Below are 18,710 nucleotides of genomic sequence, written 5' to 3'. Positions count from 1 at the left end.
TCAAATCAACCACAGCTAAAATTGCACGCCAGATGGTTTGTTCCATAAATCTACACTGAATATATTCCAAAATCGATTTAGGAAATATTTAACCGAGACAGTTTCATAGGAGGAACCTCCAATAAATATATGGCTGCTGATTGGACGATGGCTCTTCTCGTCACACTCGCGAAAACATTGTTCCCTGTCAAATAAAGCTTTAGTGATATTCTTTGCCCCTCTTTTAATGAGGAAATCAAATTCATTACAGACAAAACTTTTAATTAATTTGTTTTGCATTCAAGCTTTGCATTCCACCGAAGAATTCAAGCAGGTAGTCGCTTTCTGGTTATGTCTGCAGCTCCCACCTCTTTCCAATGATTAGCTTTCTATCAGGAGGTGTATTCATTAGCGGAAGAGCAAATAAATCATTTTCCGTTAAGAAAAGCTTTTTGTGAAGTTCTTTTCTCTTTTAATGAGGCAATAAAGTGTATTTCCGACAAAAAAATCAGAAATTGAACTATTCACAAGAACCGCTTTGTATTCCGGTATTGTTTTCAACCAGATAGTTGCTTCCTGGTCATGTCTGTAGCTCCCGCATTTTTCTCCTGATTGGCTCAAACATCAGATGACACGGAAGTTGTTTGACAACTGAGGTTTACAAGACGGTACTGCACGATGAATCAATGAATCTGGAAATAGAGTCTTGCCTGCAAGGCTAAACTACAGTAAAGCACTAAATCAACAGATTATTCTGCTATTATGCTTTAGTTTTCACGCAATCAGCATTTTTGATATCCTGATATTCGTATTACATTATCCAGATTATTCATTTATTTTCACCCAAAACCAGTTTAACTTTTCCCTTGTGTAGTGATATACATTTTCTGACTTTTAACTTGTCTGAGTTGACTATGTTGGAACACCTTGGCACCAGTGCAGTATAGCACGTTACATTTTCCCTATTGTTGGCCCCAGTTTTTTCAGTTCCCAAAACATGCGATAACAAATTTTTTTGTTACATATTGTTACTTTTGAGGTATTTTTAAGTGCCAGCTATATACCTACTTTGCTAAAAAAAATAACACTTTGCAATTACTTTGCATCGCACAAAAAAATATAAGAATTGGCAAAACTTATAAAAATGCAACAATTGCACTCGGGTAAGCAAGTATTTGGTTGTACTGCACCAAAGGGGGCAGACAAAAAAAACTTACTGCATGCTGACATCGTTTTACAATATATAAAGCGTTTCCAGTTTAGCATCCAAGGCTAAAACTCCTTTGCTGCTGATAAAACAATGCCCTGGTGGTACCCCAATGAGATTCACAAGTCTCACCCATTATCAGCTTTTATTTCTTATTCCGTGTTTGTTGGAATGATGACACATTTTGAAAATGACACTAATTGTTGCTTTGTACACTGCGAAGTAAAGATATCAAATAAATTGTACCTTGGGCCTAAAGAGCTCCATGACAGCAATCTTTCCATACATGCCCACTTCCTTGACGGGTCGGAGTCCTTCAGCTGTGACAACATAGATCTCCAACCTTGTGTTTTTTGCTATGAGCAAATTGAGGTCCTCTGCAGAGGTGAAGTGTCCTGTAAATGTAAAATCATCAGGACAAGTCATGCTTTTTAACCTGATTACCCAGATAAAGGAAATATTAAAATTACCGTAATTTTCGGACTATAAGCCGCTACTTTTTTCCTTCATTTTGATACTTGTGGCTTATAGTCCAGTGCGGCTTGATTTTTTTGAGGGGGTTAATAGGTAACACTTTATTTGACAGCAGCATCATAAGACCGTCATAATAATGACATGGCACGATCATGGGCATTACTGAATGCTTATGTCATAAACTGTCATCTGGCAAATTATGTCATTAACTCCATTTATGTCCAGCTCGGATCTTTTACATCCATTCAAAACTGAGATAATTTGCCGGATAACACTAAATGACATCTGTTATAAGCATTCATTAATGCTCACAACAGTGTCATGTCATAATGATTGTCTAATGACAGTCTTACGGCGCCAGTGTTAAATAAAGTGTTACCAAATACCATAACTCGCAATTAATGAAACAACTAGAAGAGTAACTGAAGAAATATTTAGCACAGAACATGAGTTTTGTTTGTTATTTACATCTGTAGCGCTGCAATGTATGTTAGGAGGCATGTTGGACGACAACAGTGTTGACAGCAGGTGGCAGCAGAGGTTGACTGTCTCCCCCAAGAGAGCAGTGATGGCCAAATGAAGCTTCTTTAAGCAATGAAGCTTTGCATCCAAAGCTTCATGGTGGTTCATTAGGTTTTATGACAGTCTCATGATGCTGCTGTCAAATAAAGTGTTACCGGTTAATATCTTTTGGTGTAAATATACTATTATACAGTGAGTCCAGTGCGGCTTATCTATGAAGAAATTCCGTTTTCATGCCAAATTTGGTGGGTGGCGGGTTATGGTCAGGTGCGCATTATAGTGCGAAAATTAGGGTATATATTTCAACTTCAGGACTAGTTTCTGCTAATATTTGCAGATAGTGAAATGAACTTTTAGAAGGATTGTCTCAAAAATTGATATTGCCAATGACACAGGTTAAGAAAAAGCTTTATATGATGCAACTGATATTTAAATGTGATGCATTTAGCAATTCAATATTGTCCCCTTAAACGTCACACAATTGTCTTCTCAGAATTACAGCTCACAAAATCAGTCCTGTTGTTGATATTTGCAGACAGTGAAATAAATTCAGATTAAAATGTCATCAAACTCCTCGTTAATTCTAATAATCAGGTGGAAGACGTGCATTTTGAAGAGAATGCAATTCACATGGTTGGTCCATTACTAGTACTAACCATATAATATCAAGCCATGTGAAAAGTACGTGGGAATTGTAGGCACTTGTGAAAACATCATTTTGCGCTGCACACTTGCAGACGTGGATACGTCATCTTTTTGTGATTCTGACCCTGTATGCCTTCTTGTTGCATGTTTTGGGACTATCCTCACAGAAAGTTAGTTGCAGTTTCTCCTAAGACTTTTTCTTTTGAAGCTGACAATATGGGGGAGCCAACACTGCTAAATTCAAAGCCACTGTCTGTGGTTAGTTTAGGTTACTTGATGATGATTGGATTTTTCAAAGTGGTTATGGATGATGACAAATGATGAGTAGATTAGATTTATACCCATTAGGTTGTTGTTTACGTTTAATATTACTTGTATGGAAAATATGATGTTGCTTTGATAATGACATATAATGTAATGCTTTGCCATGTGGGTTACTGTAAGGACTGTGCCTAAATTATGTCAAAGGTCAAGTCGTTGTGTTAGATGTCAAGTACATGAAGTTGATATCATAAAGATTATGCACTGAACATTTGATTTAAAAATGACTGAGATGTGGCCTAGACCCTTTAGAATCCAATATAAATGATTCTATTTTGGTTTTTAAAAAAATCAAAGGGCTTTATCATTGTGTCAATTTTTCACATCCCCCCTATAACGTTAACTGTACATTATTTTAATAAAATAAAAATGACCATCAATAGTGATCTTTGAGGAATGCAAAAAATGTGAAACAGATTACTTCTATTTTTCCCCAAGAGCCTAGTAATGGTTAGGTATATCCATTTAATCTAGGGATTATCATTTGTTTACTTCCAAGAACATCGACGCAGCCTGCCCCGATCTTACATGAGTTACCTAACAAGGCAAACATTTTGCACATTAAGCGTGAAACACAAATAAAATAGCGATTCGTCAGGTAAACAGAGATCCAAACCCGAGTCGAGCTATCGGCTACTACAGGCCCGTGTTAAACTATCATGGACCTTGCAGCGCGGGAGTTCAACCTGCATGCGAGAATCAAAACGCAGGGACATTTACCTGTGATACAGGCGTTGACCGCCGTGGGTTTTTGAGCTGTAACCACGTAGTTGTACGACATCTTGACAAGAGTAGCAGATAAACACCAAAATAGTGTTATATCTCTCAGGCAAACGACAAAATCATTGAACTACAACTCCCGGAAGTAGTTCAGAATAGATCCGTCTGTCGATTGAGCATTGGGAGACAACGGCAAGTATAGGCTAGAGCGCCCTCTTTGTCATGGATGTCCCTTGAAGCAAATATAAATATGATGAGTGGTGTATCAAAATGACACGTAGCGATATTTCGCAGTATTTATTTTACATAATTCACTGATGCCATTGACGGCGCTAGCGGCTAGACGTCCTATTCATTTTAGATGGAAGGGCTGGCAGTGATCATGAAGGTAGGACACTTTTATTTATGACGTCAGATTATACTTTGGGAGTGGCGTCTCACTGATAGTAAGAAGAATTAGGTGGAAGGGTCGTTTAGTGTTAAAGGGTCACCACGCCGCCAAAAAAGCAAGACATAAACTTTACTGCATTTTTGTTTTGGAATTTTCCTTTAATTTTCGAGGCATTGCAGCAGAGGAAGGAGTAAACAAAAGTAACGGTATGTGTTGGATGCCTTTGGGTGCAAGTTTTAACGCTAACTTAACTTGTTTGAACTTATTTCCTCATTTCAAAACGCGTAAGCTACGACTTTTATTTTGGACGAGAAATGAGCTGCCAAGCAGAGTTGGTTGCTAGGGGTAACGTCCTATGAAGTGTATACAAAACTCAAAAACGTTATTATTGTGCTTTGGTGCAAAAACGAAAATAGAAACTACATTATATTAAGAAAATATGACCCTGCAGAGTTGTATGCAGGCATTTTTTGATAAAGCCTAGCTATGCCGAGCGATGAAGCACCTACTAAGGAATTTACACCTTACAGTGCTGGCCAAAAGTATTGGAATCCCCTGCAGTTCTGTCAGATAATGCTCAATTTTTCCGAGAAAATGATTGCAATTGCAATAGTAATATTTTCATTTATTTTGCTTGCAATGAAAAAAACACAAAAGAGAATGGGGGCGGGGGGATCATTTTCATTTTACACAAAACTCCAGAAATGGGCCAGACAAAAGTATTGGCACTCTTTGAAAAATCATATGATGCTTCTCTAATTTGTGTAATTAACAGCACCCGTTACTTACCTGTGGCACATAACAGGTGGTGGCAATAATTAATCAAACTTGCAGCTAGTTAAAATGGGTTGAAGTTGACTCAATCTCTGTCCTGTGTCCTTGTGTATACCACATTGAGCATGGAGAAAAGAAAGAAGAAAAATGAACTGTCTGAGGACATAAGAAGCAAAATTGTAAGTAAGTATGTGCAATCTCAAGGCTACAAGTCCATCTCCAAAGAACTGAATGTTCCTGGGTCTACAGTGTCATCAATAAACGCATGGCACTGTGGCTGACCTCCCTAGATGTGGACGGAAAAGAAATATTGACGAGTGATTTCAATGAAAGATTGTGCAGATGGTGGATAAAGAACCCTCGACTAACATTCAAACAAGTTCAAGCTGTCCTGCAGTCTGAGGGTACTACAGTGTCAACCTGCACTATCCGTCGGCGTCTCACCCCACTTCTGACCCAGAGACATAAAAAGACAAGGCTGGAGTTTGCCAAAACTTACCTCAGAAAGCCAAAAACGTTTTGGAAGAATGTTCTCTGGTCAGATGAGACAAAAAATAGAGCTTTTTGGGAAAACCCATCAACATAGTTTACAGGGGAAAAAACGAGGCCTTCAAAGAAAAAAACACGGTCCCCACAGTCAAACATGGTGGAGGTTCCCTGATGTTTTGGGGTTGCTTTGCTGCCTCTAGCACTGGACTGCTTGACTGTGTGCATGGTATTTGAAGTCTGTAAACAACCAACACATTTTGCAGCATAATGTGGGGCCCAGTGTGAGAAAGTTGGGTCTCCTCAGAGGTCATTGGTCTTCCAGCAGGACAATGACCAGAAACACACTTCAAAAACTACTAGAAAATGGTTTGAGAGAAGGCACTTGAGACTTGGCCAGCAAAGAGTCCAGACCTGAATCCCATAGAACACCTGTGGAGAGATCTGAAAATGGCAGTTTGGAGAAGGCACCCTTCAAATCTCAGAGACCTGGAGCAGTTGGCCAAAAAAGAATGGTCTGAAATCTAAAATTCCAGCAGAGCATTGTAAGAAACTCATTGATGGATACTGGAAGTGGTTGTTCGCAGTTATTTTGTCTAAAGGCTGAGGGTGCAAATACTTTTGTCCGGCACATTTTTGGAGTTCTATGTAAAATGATTGCTTGATTAATGATTTAATTTTTTTTTCATTCTGTTTTGTGTTTTTACATTGCAAGCTAAATAAATGAAGATATTACTGCCAAAGCATGTGTAATTGCAATCATTTTCTGGGAGAAATTGAGCATTATCTGACAGAATTGCAGGGCTGCTAATACAGTGCCTTGCAAAAGTATTCGGCCCCCTTGAATCTTGCAACCTTTCGCCACATTTCAGGCTTCAAACATAAAGATATGAAATTTAATTTTTTTGTCAAGAATCAACAACAAGTGGGACACAATCGTGAAGTGGAACAACATTTATTGGATAATTTAAACTTTTTTTAACAAATAAAAAACTGAAAAGTGGGGCGTGCAATATTATTCGGCCCTTTTACTTTCAGTGCAGCAAACTCACTCCAGAAGTTCAGTGAGGATCTCTGAATGATCCAATGTTGTCCTAAATGACCGATGATGATAAATAGAATCCACCTGTGTGTAATCAAGTCTCCGTATAAATGCACCTGCTCTGTGATAGTCTCAGGGTTCTGTTTAAAGTGCAGAGAGCATTATGAAAACCAAGGAACACACCAGGCAGGTCCGAGATACTGTTGTGGAGAAGTTTAAAGCCGGATTTGGAAACAAAAAGATTTCCCAAGCTTTAAACATCTCAAGGAGCACTGTGCAAGCCATCATATTGAAATGGAAGGAGCATCAGACAACTGCAAATCTACCAAGACCCGGCCGTCCTTCCAAACTTTCTTCTCAAACAAGGAGAAAATTGATCAGAGATGCAGCCAAGAGGCCCATGATCACTCTGGATGAACTGCAGAGATCTACAGCTGAGGTGGGAGAGCCTGTCCATAGGACAACAATCAGTCGTACACTGCACAAATCTGGCCTTTATGGAAGAGTGGCAAGAAGAAAGCCATTTCTCAAAGATATCCATAAAAAGTCTCGTTTAAAGTTTGCCACAAGCCACCTGGGAGACACACCAAACATGTGGAAGAAGGTGCTCTGGTCAGATGAAACCAAAATTGAACTTTTTGGCCACAATGCAAAACGATATGTTTGGCGTAAAAGCAACACAGCTCATCACCCTGAACACACCATCCCCACTGTCAAACATGGTGGTGGCAGCATCATGGTTTGGGCCTGCTTTTCTTCAGCAGGGACAGGGAAGATGGTTAAAATTGACGGGAAGATGGATGCAGCCAAATACAGGAACATTCTGGAAGAAAACCTGTTGGTATCTGCACAAGACCTGAGACTGGGACGGAGATTTATCTTCCAACAGGACAATGATCCAAAACATAAAGCCAAATCTACAATGGAATGGTTCAAAAATAAACGTATCCAGGTGTTAGAATGGCCAAGTCAAAGTCCAGACCTGAATCCAATCGAGAATCTGTGGAAAGAGCTGAAGACTGCTGTTCACAAACACTCTCCATCCAACCTCACTGAGCTCGAGCTGTTTTGCAAGGAAGAATGGGCAAGAATGTCAGTCTCTCAATGTGCAAAACTGATAGAAACATACCCCAAGGGACTTGCAGCTGTAATTGGAGCAAAAGGTGGTGCTACAAAGTATTAACGCAAGGGGGCTGAATAATATTGCACGCCCCACTTTTCAGTTTTTTATTTGTTAAAAAAGTTTAAATTATCCAATAAATTTTGTTCCACTTCACGATTGTGTCCCACTTGTTATTGATTCTTGACAAAAAATTAAAATTTTATATCTTTATGTTTGAAGCCTGAAATGTGGCAAAAGGTTGCAAGGTTCAAGGGGGCCGAATACTTTTGCAAGGCACTGTACTTTTGGCCAGCACTGTATATCCGTTAACTGTAATCTTAATAATGGTTTAGTAGCAATGAATATGATTAGAAAAAGGTCTTTTTTATACAAATACAAACCAATCAAATTTGTGTGTGGTTTTCAGGATTTTTAAGGCTTTAGAAAAATACCAGCAACCCAGCATTTCTTGAAGAGCTGTTATTTTCAAAGAATAAAATAATTTGCAGTACATTAACTCTGGTGTGTCTAAACTAATTCCTTTAACTTCCAACTTTCACAGTTTGCCTTGAATGATGGAGACTTCTGAAACAAAGTCAGATAATAGGATTGAGATCAAAATAACTATAGCTCGTGCAACCAACATGGTAAGTGAAGACAATTGCTTTTCAGTTTTCAATTTTGCTTTTCTTCTTTTTTTTCTCTCTTCATGATTCACTATTTACTATAACTAACTAAGATATTTTATGCTTAATTTAAGCACCAGTTCAGGACAATACTGTATATTGTAATGTTTTTGGGGGGTATTAATTCTGTCTTAATGATTCAGTACTTTCTCCTAATTCAAAACTTAACCTTTTTTTATTAGCATGGAAAAAAGGCAGGAACTGTCCAAAGTTTTCTTCGAATGGATATCAATGGTACGATGGTAGGAGAGTCTGAAAAACGTACGGTCGACCCTGCGGCCCAGTACATTGAGTATGACTTCACCCACAAATTTAAATGCTATAATGAAGCGCTGGCTCTCAATGATATCCTGCATAAACCAGTCGTAGGTAAGCTACTGTAACTTTCGTGAGTAGCTCAGTATTTATTTATTTTATTTATTTATTTCTTGGGGGGAGACACAAAGCTCAAAGTTTTCTGTTCTGTCAAACTGCTGCTAAATATTTTACTGTTTTTCAAAAGTATTGAACGAGTGAGGCCCTTTTTTTCTTTTATGTGTAACATGTACAATTAGGTTTGGCATCAAAAGATGATGATACAAGAGCCATTAAAGCTTAATCAAAGGATCTGCAACAGGAGAGCTAAGCAAAAGTATTGGAAGACACGGATGCAAAATAGGCAAAAAAGATTTCTCATGTAGTTACAAAACGGTTTCCTATCATAACAGCATCACGCCTGAGAACCATTAAAATAACCAAAGTTTGGTAATTTTCTTTGGTAATGCACTTCCAAACTCTCACTGTAGACTTTAATTGACTGTTGCCTGGAGACTGTACACTAGTAAATTTTGAGAGTTTAGATTAATATGTCAAGTAGAAACGCTTCACTTTTTATCGCTGGTTTGTTTTGGAAGTGTGTTTTATTATTTTGCGCCTGTAAATATCAGTGACCCTGTCCCAGAAAACTTGCAAGTAAGTCCAAGCCATGAAAATGCACCATTTCACAGACAAGCCTTTCCATCACATCGGTAAAGAATTATCTTTGTGTTATGGACTGGGTTAGCAAAAACAAAAAACATAATCAGTGGTGTAAAATAAAAGACGAAAATTGAATCTTGTCATCATTTGATGTCAAACCCAAACAATTGAAGTCAAGAGCAAAAATAAAGAGAATGGAACACTTCAGGGTGTGGTACAATAAGTGGCTGAATAAATGGATGCTTATTCCCATTTAAGTAGTCTTAGTAAGAGCCTTGTAGGCTAGAGTGTAAAAGTAATAGTTCTCATTACATTTGATTTTGTTGTGTTCAGTGACGTTAACAGAGCTTGTTCCTGAGAAGAAAAAGGTGGAGGCAAAGTCAATAGTTCTGGGTGAGGCAGTGATCGACCTGATGCCTTTACTGCAAGGTAAATGTAAGCTTTTAATACATTTTAGATCATAGGCAGAGTTTGACTTTTGGGGCAGGGGGGGCACAACATGTTGGTGACCCCTAAACGCAGTGTCACTAATAAAATTAACTGACAAGAATATTTAAAATGATAAGTTGCCGATGAGCGTTTTTTGTTTCCCATCATTCTTGAGGGGAATTCTAAATAAAGCTGCTTAGGCAATACTTTTTGTCAAGATCATCATCCATTGAATTTGCTACGCCCGCTGGTGTCGTGCCAATGTAATTACCTCAGTCAAAAATTGTATGGGCGGAGCCATATGGAGGTGGATTAATGTTTCTTTTTTGGCCAAACTATCCCACACTCTGTAACTGTCAATGATACTGATGATGATGACAATGACAATAAATTCTTTCATTCATTCATTCATTTGTGTCTTTATTCAATCAAAAACAGGTCGCTTCAATGAAAAAAAAAAAGTGTTTAAATGCAAAAATAAATTTGAAACTCCAAACACCTATTTTTCTTTGATTTTTTTTTTTTTTTTTTTTTTTGATTGAAGTAATTTTGATTTGTGTTTGGGCCACATTTTGGCTGGGACATTTTTCTCTTTATTATTCAATCAAAAAATAAGTTGTTTAAAAAAAAAAAAGATTTTCAAAAAGAAAAATCACTTCAATCGAAAAAAAGAAAACGTTCAATCATAGAAAAAAGCTTTTGAATGCAAAGAAATATTTGCCATTGAAAAATTAGCATATGGACACTTAATTTTTCATTGAAAAAGTTTTCTTTGATTGAAACAATCCTTTTTGTGTTTGGGCCATATTATGATTAGGACATTTGTGTCTAAATCATTCAATTCCATAAAAAGTTATAATATATTTTCAATTAAAGAAAAAAATCATTTTAAAATATATTTTTCTCTAAAATATATACAGTATATATATATTTTAAACTATATGCAAAGCAAATGACTGTCTAAGCTGCTCGAAAAATAATTTCGACCCATTATTAAATGTTTTTTTGTTCATTTCCTTCATTTTTGTTGCAGTTTTATTGCTTTACAACTTATATATATATATATATATATATATATATATACAGTGTATATGTAGGAAAGTCAATTACATGCAATGACACTTTCCGGCCACCAGGGGGGCCTGGCCCCACCTTAAAATCCGCTTATAATTTTAGATTTTGCTGATGTGTTTTTAGAACCTCTGGAGGTTCTCGTTTGGTCAAGTTCTCGCTTACTTTGTCCTTGTCGTTCTTCTTTGGGGAAGAAACTAACCAAAACTGCTACTCCTCCATTATGGACAGATTAGAATGAAATTGAGTAGGTCTACTCTAGGCATGGATACGCATCGATCCACGGAGCCGTATTTTTTATTTTTTTGTCTTAGGGCTCAGTAATTAGATTATTTTATTGCGTATTAAAATTTCTCCTTTCCTGTTATTCTTGGACAGCTCAAAATGAATTTAGAAGGTATATTCCTAGGCATGTAAAGTATACGTGTTGATCATCAGAGCCTGAATTTTGATTATTTGTTTTAGGGCTTATGAGTTAATTAACTTCAGAATTAAAATTGCGACTCTGTTATTCTTGGACGGATCAGAGTGAAATTTGCCAAGTTTATTGTGTATGCGCAACGTTCAACACATATATACTGTCACGCAAATCACATTTTTTTTCATAGTTAAATCACAGATAAGACACACTTCTTATTGTAAAAAATATCCTAGATTTTTTTCTGTCCCATTATTTTATCAAATTTTAATACAGTGCCGTCAAGCGATTAAAAGATTTATCACATGCAGTCCATTGTTAACTCACAATTAATTGCATTTTGTTTTAATTTTTTTTAAATGCAAAAATGATAATACATTTCAAGTTTTAAATACACCGAATAGCACAGGAGTTGACCATGGTTCCTACTTTACGTAATTAAAATTTAAGACTCGTGAGAAACAAGAATTGGGGAACTTTACTTGTAAAGATTAATTCAACCTCTATTTTTCTCAAAAACAGTGGTGACTCTATATATGAATTTAATTAATTCGAGGACCTGGCTTGTAAGTTGAAATGGTCGTATGTCGAGCGGGATTTTCCCGTAAGAATACATTATAATTCGAATAATTCGTTCGACAGCCCTAAAACCTACGCTAAATCCTTCATTAATACTGCAAGTACAATTACAAATAGCAATTACACATAACAAAACAAATTATTAATACGAATTGGAATAATAATAATAATATATTAATAATAATATAACGAATTGCGTTATAATGTGACGGTTGTGTTTTACATGCTGTGCCTAAACAGACTGACTAGAGTTAGGTGCGTTCTAGTTTTTACTTCCACTTTTCATGTTCTGTTGTTGTTGGCGTCGGCTACAGCGCAAAGTAGCTGTTTTGTGTTGCACAAGTTCTGAAATAAATGATTAAAATCCTGACGAAGATGACGACTTCCTTGCCAATGTTACAATAATATTAGTAATGAATCGGAAAAAAAAAAAAAATTATCGTCACTTTAACTGGTGAACGGAGTTCGGAGGAGACTGGCCATGTTGTCGAGCCAGTTCGCTCACACGCACACAAGGCTCATATTTTTCTATCATTTCCTTCTTAATTTCAATGGTGAACATCACCTTTTTTCACCACCTGCACTAACCTTCTTGGGACCCGCTGTAAGTCCATCTTGCGGGAAAACAATGAAATTGCGAGGCTGTCATAAATCATCGTATTTCGAGCGTCGTCATATGTCAAGACAAATGACGAGTCAAACTTTACGTCGGATGTCGAAACGATCGTATGTCGAGGGATCACTGTAACTTAAAACAAAAGGACGGCATGGAGGAAATGTGGTGTTACATTTGAAGCTAAGTTTATGTACACCTAGCTTGGCTAAAAAGAACATGCAGGAAGCGTTTCTGGAGGTTTGTTGCTGCTCCCCCAGCTGCTGTGATAGCAACCTTCTTTATTCATGGGCAAACAACAGGATGGGAGGGGCATGAAAGCAACATAGAACATAGAATAGAATACCTAGACGACATGGGGTCCACATGGCCCAGGACAAAGGAAAGGCAAACTAGATAGAAGTAAGCCTATCTGGTGGACTAACTATAATAAGGAAAGCAAAAACGTTAACTGTATGCACAACAATTCCAACAAGTGTTTAGCACGTCTGCTCACAGTTCTGAGGTCAAGCCTGGGCGAGTTTCCTTTTTTTTTTTTTTTTTTTCTTTCTTTTTTTTTTTTTTTTTGGGTACAATCTACAACGCTTGTATTTTATTTTATATACGTTTATTTTATCATGTTTACATGTATGTATATATGTGTACATTAATGAAATCATCATTTATTGCCTGGATGTAGCGCATCTCTGGCAAGAGAGCTGTGCATGGTGCCAGGAGGTTAATCGCTGTATTTTCATCCAAACATGCTCGAAAATTACCATAACAAATCACGCGAAGTTGCCAGGCGGGTTCACACTCCCATGCTGCCTCAATGTGCCCCATTTTCGCCATTAAAATCCAAAATTCAGTTTCGTCTGAAAACCGTATTTCACTCTGGCTCTCTGGCCAAAACCTGGCAGCCACGGAAGAGTGCGCATTGTCTTGAAGTCATGTCATGTCATCTTACATCACATGAAGATCCACGTACAGAGATACAGAAAAATGATTCCTAAAAATCAAATTAAATCAAAAGAAAGTTAAAACGAAGACAATTGAAACAGGAAATAAAATTCAACATAAAAATCACATTAAATCACAAATGATTAAAAAAGTAATAATAACTGAAATCAGAAACGGGAATAAAGCAGAAAGTGAAAAAAAAGCAAATAGCTTGATATTTGAAATATATATAAAGTTATGAATATGCTGTAATAAACAAAAGTGTTTTTAGCCCTGATTTAAAGAAGCTAAGAGTTGTTCCACAACTTGTTCCAGGGGTGAGGAGCATAATTAATAACTAAATGCTGCCTCACCCTGCTTGGTTCTTATTCATGGAACGTGCAGGAGACCGGTTCCAGATGACCATGGGGGTTTAGATGCTTCATAAGGATCCAAAAAAATCAGGCATGTATTATGGTCCAGGGCAATTAAGTGTTTTTTAGACGAGCAGTAGTATTTTATAGTCTATCCTTTGACTCACTGGAATCCAGTGGAACGATTTCAAAACTGGTGTAATGTGGTCCAGTTTCCTTGTATTTGAAAGGACTCTGGCAGCAGCAGGTGTTTACTGCTGTAAGTGGTACCACTGAATGTGTATTTTTGTGATCAAATGACTGCTGGACTATTGAATTTCTCCTCTGGTGGATTAATAAAGTATTTTAACCTTACCTTTACCTTACCTTCAGGTGTATGCAGCTTCACATCCACACCTACACTGCATGCAGTAAACGGTGCTACAGAAAAGGTCTCCACCCCACCCCTCGTTACCAAGGTCAGTTCGTTTTCTAAGAATCATGCTGAAAGGTGCGTCGTGTGTTTTGCGTTTTGAATGATTTTACCGAAATAATAATAATTTGTTTAAACACAGTTTGATGCATTAAGTTTCGTATGACGCACGTATACGGGGGACACTCGCAACATTAAAGCCCACATATTATAGTTTTTCACCCTATTTAACCGACATATATGGCATTGTCAATAGAAGCCAAAAATCAGCAAGAAAAATGGTCTAGTAGTCTTGTTGTTTGGCCCTTTTTCCAAAACCTGGAGTTAAAATGAGCGAATTTCCAGGGTTTTCTACATCACAAACCCTGAGCTTCCACATGCACAGACATGTTGAATTTTGGCCCACAGTCGGCGTCTTCTGATTGGTTCAATCTATTTCTTTGGCCTCTTTTTCATCTTCTGGGGTCAGTGGTAGTTGGCACTTCCTCCAACATGGTTGTATAGCGAGCATTGAGTGACTAAGGACTGAGCATGTCCAGGCAGGCAAGTAGAGCTGACATTGACCACTGACAAGTAGTGCATGTTGACGTGTGGCGGGATAAAGCATTGTTTACTTTTATTTGATGAACTGGTTAACAAAATATTAGTAAAAATATTGGACGGGGTCAAAGAACCAGTTGAAGGTGGTATACTAGCAAACTTATCACAGGTTTGGCTCGTCGGGAACGTCAATCATTACAGTTATTGCACAAAACAGCTCGTCAGGCTGCGGTAACGAGGTGGACAGAGCTGCGGAGTTCTGGAAACAAAATTTTATTAGGAAAACAAAGGTTCTTCCACTGGCATGCGGGGATGAGGAAATGTACAAGCATAAAACGCTCCAAACGGAGGAATAAGTCTGGACAACTACCATCAAAAATTCAAACACAAAGCACTCCAAAACAGAGGAAAAATACAAACATAAAAAACTCCAAACGGAAGAAGAAGCCAAGATAACTAGGATAAAAGTTCAAACACATAGCACTCCAAATGGAGGATAATATCTAGACAACTATGATTGCTATAAAACAGTGCTGACGTGACCAACATGGGTAGTAAGACACTTTTACACACGACAAAGGAAACTCAGGCAACATACTAGTATACACACGAGGCAATGTGGAACAGTTGGAAACAATAGGCGATTAGGTGACAAGAGGAAAAGCAAGTTCACAGACACGAGCAGGGTGAAGCCTTCAAAATAAAACAGGAAACGACATCACATGACAAAACTTTCGATGATTAAAAAACATTTTAGCTTAGGGCTAAAAAAGTATATGTTGGGGTTTCATTTATAATAAGCAATGCATACTGAGCAGATTAATGAAGAAGGACTGATGGAAAAAGGACCATGTTTGTCTTGGCAATGTTTTCGCTGCATACAGTATATCGTATGACACCGACCATGCTACCTCCATGGGTAAAATGCTTTCATTTATCCCTGCTACTTGAAACATCAACTTCGTATTAAGGCGCTCGTTGAGTTGCAAGGCCATCCCATAATTCTTTAACCTTGGCATGATTACACAATAGCATGTGAACAGCATGTGCATGCATTATACGTTATTATTTTCACAATATGATTCCACGTTATTGCTTGATTGGACTTTTTGGATTTAATAAACCACAAATTAAAGCAATAAAGATCTTGTAAACAAACAAACAAACAAACAAACAAAAAACACTGATTGAAATATTGTCCTTTTGCTTCAATTTTGAAATTATTACTATCAGCTACCATCTTTAGAAATGAAGTAATGATAAAATGACCTCCTTAGTGTATTGGCTGAAAACACATTGATTGTTTTAAATTCCATTGTTACTTTGAGACATTAAACCAGTACTTTTACCTCATGCAGCATCCGGTTTTGGATGTTTGTGTCAGTGCATCAGCTCCATTACTGACCGAAGAACAACTTGCATCTTCCAACCTGATGAAGGTGTCTTTGGAGACACTTTATTCACTTCCTGACACATTTAATCAAGGTTTTGGGCCAACAGCCCCTCCATACATATGCACTGCAATAATGGAGGTCCCATGTACCGCAGAGGTGAGTGTTGCTCTTTTATGAGACTCAGCCTTCACTTGCAATTAACTCTTTCAGTGCCATTGACATAGGCATCCAATCACTTGGTTTTTTTCATGTTTTTTTTTTAACTCCTTGATAATCAAACAAAATATATGATAAATTGACAAAACAATTTGTGTCCCCCTTTAGTATTTTTTTCTCCCATCTTATTCATTCAAGCTATGCATGAGCTTGATTCCATTATTTCTGTGTAAAGGTTTGTGACGTTACAAAATAGACATTTGAATTATATAACAGAAACCTAATATGTGACACTATCTTATCAATGTCCTATGGAAAATGGGTATCTTTTTTAAATAAAACTTGAGAAAGTAACTACTCTAATGTTCCCTTGCATCTCTGACTTTCAGAAGGACCAGCTAATGTTGTTTAGTGAAGGACAACTCAAGGCAGGGGGGCACAGGGAAGACAATGACCGACAAAGGAAGAGGCCACATCATGCCCTCCTGAGCCCTGGGAATCAATTCCTGCCAGATGCTTTTTTCCACTCTCAACCCATTGATCAAGAAGATGGCGAGCTTACTGGTATAGAGGTACATTACCTGCAAATTTAAAATACAATTGGCAGCATAGTAGTCACGAGATGTAAAATCAGTAGTTCCAGTTAAACTTGATAAAATTGATATCATCCAATGCAAACTTTTATGCATCAAAAAACATTGCAAATCATCATCATCTTCTCCTCCACTAATGGGCTCATGCATCACGTGTTGGCACAAGTGTATGTGGCTAGAACAGTCTCATAATGAATACACACATATTTTCAATATTCATACACATCTGACACGAAACACACATTTTTGATGCACACACATCTGATGTGAGACAAACATTTTTGATGCACACACACATCTGATACGAAACACTCACATTTTGGGATTTATAACCACATCTGACATGAAATACACACATATTCATCTAAAATGTGTATAAATTGTCTTACGCGCGTTTAGCTGTGCTTTTAATTTGAAATCCGCACTCGCGAGTGTGTGGATCTTTTTGAGACTCATTTAATGCAGCTGAGGAATGCATTCTTCTAAACAGAGCCCGTTTGCAGCCAATGGGATGTCTCCCTCCTTTACAGCCAATTACACGAGTTGGGGTTTTCTGTAACGTTACTGCTGTGCGCCCTCAACAGGAGAAATTGCATCTGGCGGCGGGACTCTGTTTGAGCTCCGTACTATGGAGCTAGAACAGGCTCTGGCAGCTGCTTTGGCAGCCTATTTTAGCTCAATACTATGCCCGTTTTAGCTCCATACTATGGAATATACTAGAACAGGCTGTAGCTGTAGCTGTGGCAGCCATTTATGTGCATTATGGAGTGTCTGCACAATTCCATCAGCACCAGGTCAAAGCCCCCGTCCACATGCTAGCTGTTTAGTCGAACTTTTTATTTGCAAGGTAAACAATTAACAAACATAATGAAATGAAAACACAAATGACCATAAAGATGTCCACTACAGGACTGCGAGTTCCGTAATGAAGCTGAGACCATGCTGAACAGAGTGAGCTGGGACATAGAAATGCCCTGTTTTCTGGATGCAGATGGAGTTACCAGGTCAGTTTCACACAACACATTAAAGGCTCCATCTGATGGATGCAAGCTGTTGTATTGTATATCTATTGCCAAATTAGTTAGATTACCCCCAAAATGACTCCCTGGGCATGCCTAAACTCTTAATGTGGGTTTTTAAAATGTTTGAACTGTATTTCACTCCAAGGGTAAATTTAATTTCACTTTTTTTATTTTACGTGCATTTTACGACAAAGAACACGTTCAAGCAGATCAATGTAAATACAAGTTGAGTGAGTCTGATGAAAATTGGCAATTTGTAATTTTGTTTGCATACGCAATTAAAGTTATGTTTCAGTTAGGGCTTTCAAATTTATCGCGTTAACGGGCAGCAATTAATTTTTTAATTAATCACAAAATATTTGACGCAATTAACGCATGCACGGAATAAATGGTTGCCCAACTTCCCATCATGCATTTGGGCGGAGCAGGAGGCGATCTTTTTCTCAACACGCCTAATTGAACACAGCGACGCAGAACATACTGTCTACCATTTGCAGCCACCACTGATAGTCATGGTTGCCCAACTTCCCATCATGCATTTGGTCTGAACAGTTAAGTCGCTACGTATCATTTAGTGAAAGCACAACAAAAATAATATTCCTATCACTCCAAAGAATAATGTTCACAAAAAGAAAAGTACTCAATGCAAAGAAAACTAGCATTCCCAATCAAAATAACTATGCAAAATAGACATAAAACTCAGACTTTGCCTTGGCTAGATCTCTAATTAATTTAAAACTTGCAACTGACACCTTGTGGAGTATTTCAATCACTACCTTACGTAGTTAAAGACACTCTGGAAGGACGGCAGGGAGCCCGATGTGACATCCTTGCTCCGCGACGTCAACAATGGCGAGCTATTAGTTTTATTTTTCATTGAAAATT

At 37.7% G+C, this 18,710-nt stretch overlaps 2 protein-coding genes across 7 annotated transcripts in view; one reads left to right on the top strand and one right to left on the bottom strand.

Annotated features, from left to right (window-relative positions):
- The window catches only part of ddb1 (damage-specific DNA binding protein 1), an 86,767-nt gene extending 82,703 nt beyond the window's left edge, over positions 1–4,064 (bottom strand). The window contains exons 1-2 of the mRNA XM_057833603.1: positions 3,869–4,064; positions 1,433–1,581 (exon numbers count right to left, since the gene is read on the bottom strand). Of these exons, the coding sequence (XP_057689586.1) occupies positions 1,433–1,581; positions 3,869–3,929 (210 nt within the window). The 5' untranslated portion in view covers positions 3,930–4,064. The remainder of the gene's footprint in view (positions 1–1,432; positions 1,582–3,868) is intronic.
- The window catches only part of cfap70 (cilia and flagella associated protein 70), a 30,524-nt gene continuing 15,868 nt past the window's right edge, over positions 4,055–18,710 (top strand). For 3 of the 6 annotated variants that reach the window (XR_009062925.1, XM_057833616.1, XM_057833632.1), the window contains exons 1-8: positions 4,309–4,465; positions 8,226–8,310; positions 8,532–8,718; positions 9,640–9,735; positions 14,081–14,166; positions 16,019–16,210; positions 16,600–16,782; positions 17,713–17,807. Coding sequence is in view for 5 of the 6 variants with exons in the window: in XM_057833616.1 (XP_057689599.1) it covers positions 8,236–8,310; positions 8,532–8,718; positions 9,640–9,735; positions 14,081–14,166; positions 16,019–16,210; positions 16,600–16,782; positions 17,713–17,807 (914 nt within the window). In the remaining variant the exon portion in view is untranslated. Of the gene's footprint in view, positions 4,257–4,308; positions 4,466–8,225; positions 8,311–8,531; positions 8,719–9,639; positions 9,736–14,080; positions 14,167–16,018; positions 16,211–16,599; positions 16,783–17,712; positions 17,808–18,710 lie in introns of those variants that run through there. The other 3 variants (XM_057833625.1, XM_057833639.1, XM_057833652.1) reach the window with 3 other exon arrangements.

This window comes from Corythoichthys intestinalis, chromosome 1 (genome assembly GCF_030265065.1).
Source record: "Corythoichthys intestinalis isolate RoL2023-P3 chromosome 1, ASM3026506v1, whole genome shotgun sequence".
Taxonomy (NCBI): domain Eukaryota; kingdom Metazoa; phylum Chordata; class Actinopteri; order Syngnathiformes; family Syngnathidae; genus Corythoichthys; species Corythoichthys intestinalis.
The sequence above is the reverse complement of the archived record's forward strand: the minus strand, read 5'-3'. Positions and strand labels throughout refer to the sequence as shown.